Raw genomic sequence first — 16,562 nt, forward strand, 5'->3', positions numbered from 1 at the left:
AGGTCTTCAGACTGCGAGGAGAGTATACTGCAGACTGTGTCATGCTCATAAGCGGAGTTAGGAATTGTCTGTTGGAGGGGGGGGGGCAGACGTCATTTTCGACCATTTTGTCTTCTCATTGTTGACCTTTTTGGCCATCTTATAGGAGATCTTTTTATATTCCGTCCAAAAGTTGGGGGTCAAAGCAGCCCATGGCCCCTCATATCTCTGACCATGGTCATGCCTAACCAATATACGATCATTTTATGGAAATGGACATTTAACGGTTAAGAAACTTACTTAAACATCTACTTGAAAATTTTAGTATAGGGTTTGATTGCTGTTGAAAATGATTATTTTCCAGTCCACATGCAATAAGTATAACTAATATTCATCGGAAATTGTAGCAGTCATTTCATTTCTTGCTTCAGTTCTTTGTAAGTGTCTATGTTGACAGGTGCATTTTGGTAATTAAATTATTAGATGTCCTACATTAACTTGTATTATCGTAAATTAATATTATGTGTATTATTCTCATATTGCAGAACTAAATTTCAAAAGCAATCCAACCATCCAAAATATGGCTCCAGAACAAGGGTTGATTGCAGAAGCGAATGGAACCAATGATCCTTCCCTGGAGGCTCGGATGTTGGCATTGACGTGCGAGTTGTGTCAACATCGTATTCAAACCGTTGCAGATCTCCTCCTTTTAACAAGGTACATTTCTACTTCTCGCGCTATGTTGTTGCATTTTTTTGTTAAGTATACTCAGATAGATCTGTAATCAGGATTATCTTCGAGGTTTAGGATAAATAGTGGACTATTGATCTGCAGGATGGAAAAACAAAACTCCATATATATGATATACATATGTACTGTAACGTATACCATAGACGGGAGCAGCTGGCTTGACAGATGGAAAAATTGGTGGAATGAGAATGCGGGAAGAAATGGGAATACCTCGAGCAAACACACGCACACAATGTTGTCCACCACAAACTCACTTGGCCGCGAATCGAACCGAGGACTCCACGCACCAGAAGTAAGCACCCTACCACTGAGCCACCGTGCCCCCATTCTGAAAATTCTAATTGGTTATTATAGGGTTTATGGAGTTCTATTCTGACAGCTTTATTCTCTTTAGAATTTAATTCATGTTCTTGCAACTGTTTCTCACTTCTAAAATGTCTTGTTAAACATCGGTCACAATAATATAGTTTTTCTTTATGTTTTGTTATTTTACTTCTTATTAGTCTAGACAAATTCTTTATCCAACGAAAATGATTATTTTTGTCATCTTTTACACACTCGTATAATAAATTACACACTCGCATGCTTTTCTTGCTTATTTTTTGTGGTTTGAATTGGATGCATATTATATTTTTCATCATAGCTGTAAACATTAATGGAATGTTACTTGTTTTTCAAACTTCAGTATATAATTTAATAGTATGACAAATTCAATACCATCACAGTATTTCTTTTGTAACTCACAATCTAATTATAAATAACAAATTAGTTTTGTCGTATTTTAAGTTCTATTTAATTTATAACATCCGTAAGTAGTACTAAGATTGTGAAAAAATACCTCAAACACAAGGAAAGAAAAGGTAATTTGCTTTCGTTTGATGTTTTTGTTAATATTCTACAGTAACTGTATCTGACTCAAAATATCTTAATGCAAACATTTAAAGATGTGTGGAGTCTAGAGAAGAACGCAATCAAAATCGATTTTTTACAAGGAATTTCTCTGTTCTACATACAACACGTAATGTGACATTAGGTTATTTTTCTATATTATTTTACCCTCTTGGAACGTAAAGTTAATTTGAAGCACTGTAAATTGACCTACAAATTTTAGTTCTCTTCTTCAATGCTTAAAAATACAATCTCTTCGTTGACCGGATACTCCTCTGTTTCTGTTTAATTTAGGTTGTCACAGTCGATGAGCTTACAAGAAAGTGTGTACTTTAAGTTATTAACTAAGCCCGAATCACTACATAGCTTATAGGAACGTGAACAAGAGCAACTAAAAAGGTAGTTTATACAAAAGTTAACAAGAGCAACTAAAATTGAAACCTTATAGGAACATGAACGAGAGAACTAAGAAATGTGGCTTATAGCAACGTGAACAAAGGCAACTAAAAAGGTAGCTTATAGGAACGTGAACAAGAGCAACTAAAAGGTAGCTTATAGAAACGTCAACAACAGCAACTAAAAAGATAGCTTACAGGAACATGAACAACAGAACTAAGAAATGTGGCTTATAGCAACGTGAACAAGAGCAACTAAAAACGTAGCTTATAGGAACGTGAACATGAACAACTAAAAAGGTAGCTTATAGGAACATGAACAAGAGAACTAAGAAAGGTGGCTTATTACAACGTGAACAAGAGCAACTACAAAGGTAGCTTATAGAAACATGAACAAGAAATATAAAAAATGTGGCTTATAGCAACGCGAACAAGAGCAACTAGAAAGGTAGCTTATAGGAATGTAAACAAGAGTAAGTGAAAAGATAGTTTATAGGAACGTAAACAAGAACAACTTAAATCGTAGTTTATAAGAATGTTAAAAATAGCAGCTAAAAAGAAACATAAACGAGAGCAGCTGAAAAGATTCCAGACAGCTGCTAGAGCCGAGATTCATTGTAAACTTTTTAGTCATTTACCCATGAGTCTATCACAAACAATATCGGTTTCAGTTTTGTATATTAGATATTTTATAAACAGTCTTTCGTACACGTCAAATATGAAGTAACGAACTTGTCTTTTAAATTAATTCAGCACTAATTACTTAGTGCCGGTTTCTCAGGATATATTTTGTATTTTCACGTCATTGCTTTTATTTATCACACACTCAAATGCATGAGCTCAAAGACTGGTGAAAATTGTAATTGAAAGCATTGCACTTAAATAAATAAATAAATAAACAGAGATGTTGTTGAACCACACTATCAGAAATAAACAAGTTTCACACTTCACCATTGAAATTTTCTTCTGCGTAACCAAAGTTTAAGGTTGAATAAGTAAATAAATAAAGAAAGAAGATGTCTACATCTGAATATCCCAGCAATACACTTGTACCAAATACATCACACTACTTCAAAACATGGCATGGCCAACGACACACACGAAAAGTTATCCCAAAAATTAAAACAACGGAAATTAATTTTCCAAGGTTCTTCCTTGATACAATCAAGACTCTGCACACAGAATTTGACACGTCGTAATAGTGTGGGTTACTGCGAATTGGCCATTACTGCTTTGAGCTATGAGAAAACATGAAAAAAACAAACAAACAAACAAACAAAAAAAAAAAAAAACTATTACGTGTGGTTTGTCGTTTTTAATTTTAAGAAACAATTAATTTTTATATTGTGTCCAGCACTTGTTTCTTCTCATCCCATTTTACTGTAGTATATTAAGAATAAACATAAAAAGATATAACATTGAAGAATGTGTGTGTGTAGGAAGTGTAAAAAAAGTTAACATGTAGTTGTTATCCACTGAATGAGTTATTCATCCTCAAATCTAAACTTTACCTTTCTTTTTTTCTTTTTTCTTTTCTTTTTTTGAACAGCGATACTAGACCTGTACGAACGCCCAGTTTATCAGTATTTGGCGAAAGTGTTGGGCGATGTCGAGAAACAGTAGCATCCAGAACGCGTGGGCTAATGGTTTTACTCAGGGATTTAGCAGCATTAATTCAGCGTGATTCTACAGAACTGAGAGAGGTAATAGCTAATAAAAAATTTTAAAGTAGAAAACTAGTCAACTGATTAATGTTTTTACTATTGAATCAAGGTTATAAAAATGACGCCTTGCAGTGGCGGATCTTGAGGAAGGTCTCAATAACAATGACAATTTCAAATATGACAATGACAATGACAAAAAAATGACATTTTTTTCTATACAAGAATTTGTACGTTCGGTAAAGTCTCCACCCTTAGTTTATAGCGCTAAAATTGTAATTTTTACCAATGAGACCGCCCAAGAGCCACCACTGTACGCCTGTAAAATGGTTCTACTATTGTACCGCTTCTGTATTCTACTTTTCTCAAACTCTTCCTTTGTCTCTGAAGGCAGCGTGATGTTCTTTATCATATTTTCTCTTTTCTCTTTTTTAGTATCTGAAAACGACCTACTTATGATTGAAAATAACACATTCATGAGGATATTCTTTATTAAAAAAAAAAAAAAAAAAAAAAAAACTGTCAGACACAATAGTGAAACTTAAATCTTCGCAAAAATTCTCAGTTTCCTTTCTCTTAGTTCTTGTCAACATACCATGAGGACACATCTCGCTTTCCAGTTTCGTAGACACAAGTTTCAGATTTCCATATCGGTATAGGATACAGTCAGCGACAGAAGTTCTTTCAGATTGGTAAAATTTATTTTGGGAATAACAGTAGTATAGCTGGAACGTACAGAAAATGACATTCTTTTTAATTTACTAATTTCTTTTTAATTTAATTTACTCAAATTGTCCTTCCATTTCTGAAGTTATTTACGAAACTAATTTCATCAAACAGAAAGAACATTTATCGTTGACTGTACATTGAATTGTATCATATAGTGTGTTCCAATCTAAATGGAAAAGTGAAAAAGAATGTGATAGTGGTATAATTTATTTACTAAATAATACTTTTTGTTTGTTACTTCATTACAAACACATTATTGTAGTCATATCTTTATTGGAGAACCTGCGCTAATAAGAATGTGTATTAGTACATTAAATTTTCGTCACAACAGAAATATAATAATATCCAGATATGAAAACTACATTGCGTTCCTTTTTTTATCTTTGCATCCAATGAACAAAATGCATTCCCAGAATTTTTCTCGCTTTCTTTGAATCGTACAACCGATATATTTTAAGAATTAGATGCAAGTAATTAATTATATACTAGATTCCAGGATTTAATTTCATAAAGATTAGCTAAAACAAAACAATAAATACGACACCTTCTACTACATCAGTAAATAAATTTACTAAGACTATCGATGCACTAAGAGCCAATAAAAACTGACTATAAGTAAGTAACAAACAAAAGGAACTAACATCATATATCGGAAATTTCTGATTAATTCTTCCTTTATTTATGTTCTCCTTTCCTTTATAGTTTGATCTCGTTACAGCTATACCATTATTTCTCTCGATTATAAATAAGCATCATATATCGAAAGTTTCTAATTAATTCTTCCTTGATTTATGTATTCTTTCCTCTATAGTTGAATCTCGTTACAGCCATACTATTATTTCTCTTCTTATGTCTCAAGTTTTCAATATTTAAGCTAGGAAAGCGTTTTCTTATACTGGTTCGGTGGTTAAAAATATAACTTTAACATTTTGTTCTGATGTCCAAAATGATTGTCGCATATCTATAACTGTCTTCTTGTAAGAGTATAATTTGATCATGATTTTGCAGGGTACTTTTAATACTGATACTGTGTGTATAATCGGGAAATGTATATTTGTGGTAAATTTCATAGGAAAAGAATTATACATACGAAAATTAGAATGAGTAAAACAAAATGTTGCTAAATGGAGAAGAAAGTTTTATTTTCGTTTTATTGTTCTTATTTATTGCTCTTTTGACATGAAATTTGCCACATACATGTCTTTGCCGATTATACACATACTAACATTGTAAGAAACACCGGGCGAATTCATTATCAAATTATATTCCTACAACAACATATTTATAGTCATGTGACAATAATTTTGGCCATGAGTGTACCTGTACCTGGTTAGCATTCCCTTTCGTCGCGAAGGATAATAGTTGAATCAATGGTGTGTGACAGAGGAAAGACGCTTAGAACTGGATGACTTAAGTGTGAACATATACTATATATTAATCAATTCTTTTAGATTCGTGTCTGCATTGAAGAAATCTGTGACTTGGTAGTTTCTCTTACGGAATGTTGTGCCCATGCTGCTTACCTACTGGCCGTACTTCATGATGGAAGTACACCGGAAGTTCCAGGACCAGTGGACAAATACAGATTATGTCACGCAGCAGCAGAGATAGAGCATAAATGTGGTCTGCTCCGAACATACAGGCTACACACTGTCACTGCACTTGTAAGTAATTTTGTTTTCATTGGGTAACAAATAATTGTCTTTAAATAAAATAAATAGTAGTGCATTTTCTGCTTTAAGTACTCTTACTTTTACCCTTTCATTTACTCTTGACAAATTTATTATGAATTATAATTTGAGAATATTTCAAAGAAAACTCGTTCTTCGTCCTTGGGAAGCGACGATTTACAAATTTACACGTCCTATTCTTTTTATTTCCATATTGTTTCATCACTAATTCTTAAAAAGTTTTATCTCCTTATCACTCTTGAGAACACACAATAAAATTAAACAGAAACGATACATACAATGAGTCCATCAGTAAATATGCATCAGATCACCATGTTTTATTTCTGTGTCTGCAATTGAAGAGCTGCTTTCCAAATACCACTTAAGTCAGTTTTTCTCAATTTTAAACTTTTTGTTATTATGATATTGTGGGTGAGATGCACATATTAATCTTGAATAAACTGCAAAACTCACTCAAGTCTCACTGGTGTAATGGCTCAAAAACTACGTTTTTTTGCAAAGTCCACCTTAGTCATTGAATATATAATTTCCAGAACCCAACTAAGTCATAGTTTATGCTTTTATTTTGAAACGTAATATGTTGTCCGTTGTTGCGCAGTTATTTTTACGACAACAATGGATCTAAATTTAGGTTCTGTTAATTTAGGGAGCTTTATTATATGGTCAGTTAGTTTGAAACCAGTAAGTAAGAAAGACTGTTGTCAAGATGGAGAAGAAAGGGATCCAGCCAGAAAGCAGCAAAGTGAAGAAACGATCAAACCAGCCGGAACATTGGGTAAGAAGAAAAAAACAAATAGCTAGAAACAGCAAAGAAGCACGACATCCTCCAAAATTAAACTGTCAACATGATCATGATGTAACCAGTAATGATGTGAAATACTTCTTTGAACAGTTACATGCAAATAGAACGAAGATTGAGCAGGACAACTTTTTGTTGCGTTTCATTAACTTAAAGAAGAAACAGCTACGACCAAGAGTGGAGAATCCAAGAGATCGAGCTGTCATTGAATATAGCATACTGAAAGAAAATGGAGAGCAAGTTCCTGTGTGTGTAAAATCATTTTTATCAGTAGCAAGCATAACCATTGACAGACTAAGGGTTTACGAAAGTTCATGAAAACCAGTATTGATGTCATTCGCACGGAAAACAGAGGAGGCTCAAGAGTCAAACAGGATCATATTAGTGTCACAAGAAGCATAATAAGCCATATCAGTAAGTTCAAAACCGTGGAATCTCATTATGGAAGAGGAAAATCTGAACGTTCATACTTACCTTCTACATTGAATGTGAGGAAAATGTATCTTATGTGGAAAAAAGAATTTGCTGTACGCGGAGGAAAACCTTGTTCATACCAGAAATACTACAACATATTTACATGTAAGTTTAATCTAGGATTTGGTTCCCCTAAAACTGACATCTGCTCATTTTGTGCAGCGAAGAAAGCTGAAATTAACAAGACCAGTAACGTGAATGAGAAACAAAAACTCAAAACAGAGTATAGGCTCCATAACTTGAGAGCAAAAAAGTTCTATGAAATTATGAAGTTAGATGAACCCTCAGTTCTTAAAGTTGTCTTTGACATGCAACAAAATAAACCCCTACCAAAACTCAACGTGAGTGAAGTGTACTATTCCCGTCAAATCTGGTTCTACAACCTAGCTATTTTGATCCATGACGGGACACTTAATAAGAAAAACGTGTGGTTTTACACTTGGACGGAGAAAGACCTGCCAAGAGGATCAAATGAAGTTGTATCTTGTCTGGCCAATTTTTTACTGGAGCTGGAAAGCAAAATTCAATCTCGGCAGTCTCCACTTTGAGATTGTTTGCAGACTCGTGTAGCGGCCAGAATAAGAATAAGACAATGATGGCATTCCTACTGTCTTACATACAGAACAGTCCTTTGTTTGATGTGATTGAAGTTGTATTTCCCATTCGGGGACATTCATATTTGCCTGCGTATAGGATCTTTGGGCATGTAGAGAAGGAGTACAGGCACCATGAAGTGTTGAAAAGTCCTACAGATTACCAAAATATTCTAAGTAAATATGGTCAAGTGAAAAAATATGGATTTGATTGGATTTGTAAGGATTTTAAGAGATTTTCAAAGGACATATTCAAATCTCTTATGCCAATAAAATTAACAGAAGTAAGGGTTCTGCGTTTCTGCAAGGACTATAAGTCCATTGGTCACAGGAATACCTTCACTGGACCGAATTCCTATTCTGCAGTGTTAAAGAGAAACTTGAAGCAAGTTCCAAGCTTCAGAAATGCTGTTAACGTTCAGAGTGTTAACAACATCAGCCGTGAGAAAGTACAAGATGTCAAAAAGTTGCTGAAATTTGTTGAGTTGAACAGCGAAGAGCAAGAATTCTACGAAGAAGCACTAAATAGTGCATCGTTTGGTGAAACACAGCCTGTACTGTGTTTAAGTGATGAGGAGCCTTTTTTGTAATAGGCCTATTATTGGGTAGTACAGTGAAGAAATGAAAAACGTTTTGAGAAATGTTTTCATAACTTGAACTTATTATTATTGTTCTTATTATGTTAAGACTACTTCACAACTTCTAAAATAAATAGTGCATCGAGTGGTGAAACACAGCCTGTGCTGTATTTAAGTGACGAAGAGTTTTTTCTGTAATAGGCCTAATGTTTTCGAACCGTTTTCATATTTTGAACTTTTTATTACTCTTCATATTATGTTAAGACTACTTCACAATCTCTAAAATGTCATTTATTCATGATAGGTGGTAAAAAGCAGTTATTCAGCGATTACTTTAAAGTAATATGCATTTTATTTCTGTGACTTAGATGGATTTTGAAAATACTTTATTTTTTGTGCTGCATTTGCATTCAAATCCAAAACCAAATTTTGTAATGCCCTTAGTATGTTGTTCTGTACCAATATACCAATCAAATGCCATTTTAAAATATTACATTATCATTAAAACAAAGGCAGTATAAGTTTTTGGTGTTTCCTGTAAATTTTAAAAATATGACTTAAGTGGTATTTGGAAAGGAGCTCTTCAATTTCAAATATATAGTTGCTAATTCAGAAGTAGAATTATTTTTATATGGTAATTTTAATGCATAACATTTGATTCGTCCCACTTCCAAATGGCAAAATGGACGAATTGGAGATTTCATTGATGCCAGTAATGTAACTTAAGATTGCCTTCCAGAATCTAAACCCCCAAAAATGAGTCAAGAAACAAGTTTGATTTAGGTGTTAGTGAACTAATCTAATTACGCATATTGAAAGAAAACCGTAAATATGCACGCCATTGTCGTAAATAATAATAATAATAAAGAAAATAAATAAATAAAAACCCTATGTTAAGACCTGCAGAGACAAAAGTCTTAAGCCTAAACCCTGACGAAATGTGCCCGTGAGAAGCACTTGAAATATAGACTGAACAAACACAGGATAAGAACGTTACTCAGGTTAGTTTTAATTATTATACTTTTCTTTTCTCTATTTTTCGTATTGTTAGAGAAAAAAAAACATCAATTAATTCTTGTTTTCTTGTCCTTTGCAGCAACTAACTGATGTTTGCATTAGCATTGGTGAAAACGCAAATGTATTGACAGATGCATGCTTGAAAGCTGCAGATGAAGCTAACGAAGAAAATATTAAGGAGCAATTTAGGTTGTGCCTGAAGAGCTTAACATCAGCAGTCAACACATTTTGTGGGAGCGTCAAGTTTCTAAAAGATAATCCTAATGAACACAACTACAAAGCTTGCCAAGTAAGTACAATACAGTCGTCCTCAAACTAAATTTTCGTTTTTGTTTAATGATTACGTACACAACCATAGAAAGAATGCTTAGATACGAGGCCTTGAAAAAATACTAAAGAAGTTTAGCCACCAAGTCTTCCAGTAAGTTCAAAGAAATACATCAGAAATATTCTCAATACTCTTTCATGTTAATTATATTATGTATAAATTTACTATCCGTTCAATAATACTAATATTTTTTGACACTCCTTTTAGACATGCTGCTCTACAAATAAACAAAAGGAAAAAATGAAAAATAATTCGGTGTGGAATCTAGGTAAAATTATATATAAAACAGGGTTCATCCAGGCACGTAGCCAGGATTTCGTAATAGGGGAGGGGGGGGGGTCCGTGACATGAAATACTGTGGGTATCATATCAGGGGCTCAGCCATTCTAAAATCATTTTATTGGCAACATATACTGGTTTGTTAGGACAATAAAATGAGGCTATGTTAGTAAATATTTTAATAACAAACTATAAAGAAATCTCGAGCCAAACAATATTTTTTTTAAAAAAAGCATTGAAAAAGATTTTACAGTATCAACGTTCCTTCCTCTGTTCATTCAAATATAGCAATTTTCCTTTCATTATGACCTCAACTATTATAAAAAGTACATATCCAATAATGTAAAATATTTTACAAAATCTGCGTTCTTTTCTCTGTTGAATCAAATGTTGACAGGACTTTTTTTCCACATAACGTTTTGTTTTATTGTTCCATCAACTACTGTCTGTTCCAAATGACAAGTTAAAGGAGCTGTAGAAAAGTGTTTTTGAAATAACATGCTTGATACTACAGAGAACGATTATAAAAAATTATGATAAAAGATGTCAACTATTACAGAACGGCACTATGCTTTCGAAAGTTGGAAATTTCCCTAACTAGTGGCAGAAATTCTGAGAATTCCGTATCTTATCTAGAAATTTCAAATTCCCTGACTTTTTCAGGGTATCCCGCTCATTCGCCACCATGTATTGCAAGTAATTCGGCTAATGTATTCCTCGTAAGGCTGGAATGGAGAGGAAATAATGAGAAGGGCACATGCAGACAACGCCGTGCTTAAGTTTGCGTATCATTGGCTACTGCTTATATCATTTGGAACATATAGTAAAACAAACGCCTGATTCTTCTTTTTCTCGTTTCTTTTTCTTTCATCCTTCATTACTTTTTTCATTTCTGGTTTCGAAGGAGGGTCCGAACCCCCGTTCCCTTTGGCTACGTGCCTGGTTCATCACACAAATTTTCTGAGATGTCACAATGTTAACTGGAATAAAAGTTATAGTAAAGAACTAAGTTATATCACTAGATATGTATCATACGTAAAAATCTCCATTCGATACTCCCTATATGTGAAATGGCAATAAATTTTCAGTTTCTCTCTCTCTCTTGCTAATACACTTCCAAGCTACAGAAGACGAATGATAAATGTCAGAGAAAGGTAATAAGACGAAAAAGAACTTGTGAAATGAAAAGTAGAATGAAACTGCAAAACGCCGAAAAAATCCAGACCAACCATAAGCTCTTACGTCTCATATCGAATCTACGACCATTCGCTAGTTGTGAAGCTTCTGAGCCACTGGGCTCTTTGTAAAACAAACAAATTTCTCATTTTTAATTGAGTTCAAAAAGAAGTAGAAGGTTCTCAATTCGATCCGTTTATATCGGGAGTTCTAAAAATGACGAAACAGAGTAGTATTCTTCAGATTAAAATAAACTGAAAATGCTATATAATGGTATACCCTCTGAGGCCTTCTTCAGCCGCTATATGAAATCAAAATTTCACTATGTGGCAACGTCGCAGATTAACTTGGAACCATTAGCATTACTCCTCGAATCCGTCAAACAGTAACACCCATTATTAAACTGATAAGTGATGCTAGTGTCAAAGCCTATCGAGTTTAACTGTCATCTAGAAAGAATCTATGTAACTATTTGATGAATTGGTAGATCTTCTCTAAGGTTCTTTCTCTGCGACGTTGCCACATAGTGCAATTCGCGTCTCCAGATGAGGACCTGAAAGGCATACAATTATATATATATATATATATATATATATATATATATATATATATATATATATATATATATATATATATATATATATCGCTTTATTTTGACTTGCAAAATAATGTTCTGTAGCGCGTGGACGCCATTTTTAGAACATCCGATATATATACTGTATATGTTGTGTCCATGTTCACGCATAACTTCAACATAGGTGCACCGATTTTGACGATTCTTTATTTTTATAACAGTATCCGGGTTCTATCCCTGTTCGGGTAGGCCATTTATAACAGTATTAGGGTTCAATTCTCGTCTATCCCTGTTCGGGAAGGCCATTTATAACAGTATCCGGGTTCTATCCCTGTTCGGCAAAGCCATTTATTACAGTCCTGGGTTCGAGTCCTAGAACGTTCCTATGAGGGAAAACCATATATAACAGTACTGGGTTCGATCCAGGTACGTCTCACTCCCTATTGGGATAAACCCTTTATTACTGTATGTGGTTCGTGTCCTACGGTCCCAAAGTGGGCTTGCGCTTTTCCATGGTCTGGGTTCGATTCTCCACCGTTCGAATGTCTTCTTTAGCATTTACTATCGGGTTGGATCGACCATTAAAACTGACCATACAGCCGTTGGACAACGGGTTCAGAGTTCGGTCAGAACGTTACGAGAAACCGGCACAAAGTCAACTCTAATTGTATTCTTTAGCGCTAATGCAATTTATTAATGTATGTATTACTAAGTTGCATAGGCGCTAATCACTCGTGCTGTAAAGAAAAATGAATTAGGTTGTTTCTTAAAATTAATACATGTAAATTTAAACCATCATTATTATGTTGAAAGAATACTCAGATTTCTATCTTTAATTTTAATTCACAACACTAAAACTTTACGAACATATGATACATCACTATTGGCACTTCAAATGGATAACTGATTGCTGTGATATATATATATATATATATATATATATATATATATATATATATATATATATATATATATATATATATATTGATTTAATTTAATTTAGGCCCGTTGATTATCGAGGACGCGGTTGACGCGGTCGCCACGAATTATTGGTTATGTTTCGTTACATTACTGATTATTACACTTTCACTAGCACTGTTCACTTGCTTTGACACTAGAAGGGGGACTGTATTGGATATTTAGGGGGGATGTCCTGTAGGTTGCGGGTTGCTTTCCTCTCATCTTCTTTGCGGTAAATCGAATAGTATGCCGTTCTCCAGCTCCATGCCGCCAAAACAACTTTTATTCGCACTTGATAAAATATTATTTAACGTTGCTCGTTCATTTCGATGGTTCGTTCTAATTTCACTAAACGTATTTATCAGACTTTTCATTATTGCTGTATTTTCGCACTAGCTAATTCATTCGTGGTGGCTTCTTCGGGTGTATCTGTAACACTAACTTCTCTTTTCTCTCTGTCTCGTCTTGTTGCTAGGCAATAGAGCGCTTTGCTACGCAGTTCGTTGATGTCAGAAGCTAAAAATAACTATGACAATCCATACATTGGAATTTTTAGAGACGACGTTTGTCCATTGTGCTAAATTTGGATCCTTATATGGGAAGGAGAGGAACTCTGCGATCTCCGTCGCAGACGAGACGCACATACATATATGCACATTCGTTTGTTGGCTGAGAGAAAAATTCTTGAGAGCACTATTATGCGAGGTTTATTTAAAAAGTTAAAAATTTTCTTCATTAATAATCGATCAACTAGGTCGTACAGTTACATTGGCGCTCGGCAGGACATTTGTTTTGAGGGAGAGAGAAAAACAAATAGAACCCTGCAACACTGATCATTTCACTACTGTCACCAAATTTCATTCACTGGTCTTCAAAGGGTTAACATCACTTAACTCTTCTCGAGATGATATAACGAAAAATTTTTAAAGTTCATTCGGAAGTACGGTAACGCACACGTGGGCCATACGAAACGAATTTCGGATTACGGTTGGGCCATAATTTCAATAAATTTATCAATGTCTTTCATTATATTATTATTTGTTATTTCAAAATATTTAAGTGCCACAATTTCAAACACAAAAAGACAAACAAAGTTATTGTTACTTTCTTTCAAAATATCACATTTAATAATTGAACAACTAATTACTGGCATTATTTACGATTGAACACAAAAATATTACAAGTATATTAAGTAATCATTGTAACCTAACATATTTACTAATGTAGTGCCTTGTACTTTTAAATGTAACATGAATTTATTTTCTTACTATTTTCAAAAAACATTTATTTTCAATATTTACTTTCATTAAAAACAACTTCAAACATTCTTGAAAACTAACACAATAACTGTATATCTGTTTTCATTTATTGATATTATTATTAGTAGTATTATTTCAATTAACATTACTACTATAAATCAAATATATAGCACACAAATTAAATTCAAGTACGAGCACACATAAATATTTTCAAAATATTGATTACGGTATGAAAATTATAACTTGAATCTTCAACAACACTCAATATCATGATATTTACAATTATTACATTCCGGTTAGAAATTAACCAAGAATGGACTGAGCAGTGGATGGTTTGTCATACCATTACACCTTTCAAAGTGTCTGCCCTCCGAAATTTTGAAGATACCTACCCACATTAAAATGTCATTTATGTCCATCCCCGAAGCAAAGTGAAAAGATAGGATATTTGGGTAAAATTCAAAAATAATATAGAGGGGACTAATAAGAAAATTGCCTACTCCGGGCATTACATAATATGAGTAACCCATAATATTGGAGGGACCTTTGCTTCCATGTTTTCAAGTTAAGACTTGAAATGTTTTCGTATTCAACGAAAAGATTAATGTAAAGTGAATGCAACAATAGTTGCCAATAATTATCACATACACAACTTACCTGATACTTATTTATAATAGGATGTCTCATTATATATTCTTTTCAACTGAACGACGCACCATGAAGGTGGGTACAGATAACTACCATACTACAATAACTTACCACACCAAACTTCAAGTATCCTCAGCTGATTAGTAATCCCAGAGGCATACTGATTGGTAAAACAAATAACTTGACATTACACATCGTAAGTATACATTATTATTAATGGACGTATGTTTATTTAAAAATTGAGAGATTTAACTCATTAATTTAAAATGTGCTAATTTAGATTTCTTAGCGAATGATTTTTCACCAAAATATTTAAATTTGTGATTCAAAACATTTTTAATTTTGTAAAATTGCAACACTGTGATGAAATATTTTGTATAGATTTTCCACATCTTCACAATTTAAATTTATTTCATTTCACTATATTTGAAAATTTTCATTGCGCAAATTCACTCTTGCACTTCGAAACACTATATTTTCTATGATTCAAAAAATTAAATTTCGTCGTGAAGCCATTAACGAAAAAATATACTATTGCAAGTAATTTCGTATTACGTATGCTTGAAATATCAAGTTTTTTTTTTAAATATCAAAACCATTGCAAGTGTCGGTTTCATATAGTACAAGCAGTCCGGCATAACGAAGTTGTTCGTTTATCCTACACCTACTCGAGGTTTTTTCAACACAAAAACAATTTTCAAAGGTTTCATTTGCCAATAAACAACTAGCATGAATGGTTTCTCAATATGTATAACTGCTACATGGCACAAGAAATTAACTAACTTATCACTGCTTGAATTGCAATTACTTTTCTTTCGTGATAATTTTCGCTGTACACCAATTTCACTATATTTAGGTTGAACACTAGATTGCTTTTTTCTTTTCACTAGGTTTTTCCATTTACCTGTATGCTTAGCCTTTGTTATGACGTCACGATCAGCTGATAGCACATCACTGATAGTAATTGGTGATCGACATTTAATTTTGCTATTACGCATCCTTTCAAATCGCTTGAGCGTAAAAAATACATTCACCCGATTACCACATTCTTCCTGAAAAGATTCGTGATGTTTGTCAGCAGGTGATGAGTGGTCAGCACCTGACCCCTTTACTATGTCATGGATCGCTAAGTTACTAGTGTGATTTGATTTAAAATTTTGATCACCTTGGTGCGACAACACAACTTGACATTTACAATAACTATTTGTCTGAGCATTGATGCGACTGTTACATTTATTTCTTGAAGAGCATTTACGAACATACTTGGAAAATTTTGAAAAACAATACAGCATACGTTTAACTCTTTTTAGTTTCCGTCTGACTTTACGTACTTTCTTTTTATATTGCCGGTGCTTTTTGCCATATTGAACCTGTGAACTATATTTTCTTGCCCTTTGACAAACAACATTTCGTAATTTACTAAAATATTCTTGACAGGTTTTTAATTTCTCTTCCCACGTTACTGAGTCATGGTCATTATCATTAGGCCTACCTGGCGTAAAGCCGTTTAAACAATCTTTTAAATACACAACTTGAATACAAGTAACTATGCAAAAGATGACATTATTCGTTTGTTCTATTTGTATGTTTTTAACTTTCAACTCGCAGATTAAAGAACTACTCTTTACTTGACAAATCTTTACAACCCTAACAGACACAAAAAATAAACAAGTTTTGTGAAACGGAACGCATTCTAATTTACTGGTTAGCAAGGTGTCATAGAGGCAATTTTCCTCTAACAAACATAATACACTACAAGACTGCGTGAACGGGCCGCTTTCGCC

The 16,562-nt window shown here is 33.5% G+C and overlaps 1 protein-coding gene across 1 annotated transcript in view; it reads left to right on the top strand.

Moving 5' to 3' along the window:
• Positions 1-16,562, top strand: part of LOC145678750 (talin rod domain-containing protein 1-like) — a 59,640-nt gene that overhangs the window by 32,438 nt on the left and 10,640 nt on the right. Inside the window, exons 2-5 of the mRNA XM_081749218.1 lie at positions 525-696; positions 3,562-3,715; positions 5,854-6,066; positions 9,634-9,843. Of these exons, the coding sequence (XP_081605344.1) occupies positions 560-696; positions 3,562-3,715; positions 5,854-6,066; positions 9,634-9,843 (714 nt within the window). The 5' untranslated portion in view covers positions 525-559. The remainder of the gene's footprint in view (positions 1-524; positions 697-3,561; positions 3,716-5,853; positions 6,067-9,633; positions 9,844-16,562) is intronic.

This window comes from Thermobia domestica, chromosome 2, assembly GCF_964235325.1.
Source record: "Thermobia domestica chromosome 2, izTheDome1.hap1.1, whole genome shotgun sequence".
Lineage (NCBI taxonomy): Eukaryota > Metazoa > Arthropoda > Insecta > Zygentoma > Lepismatidae > Thermobia > Thermobia domestica.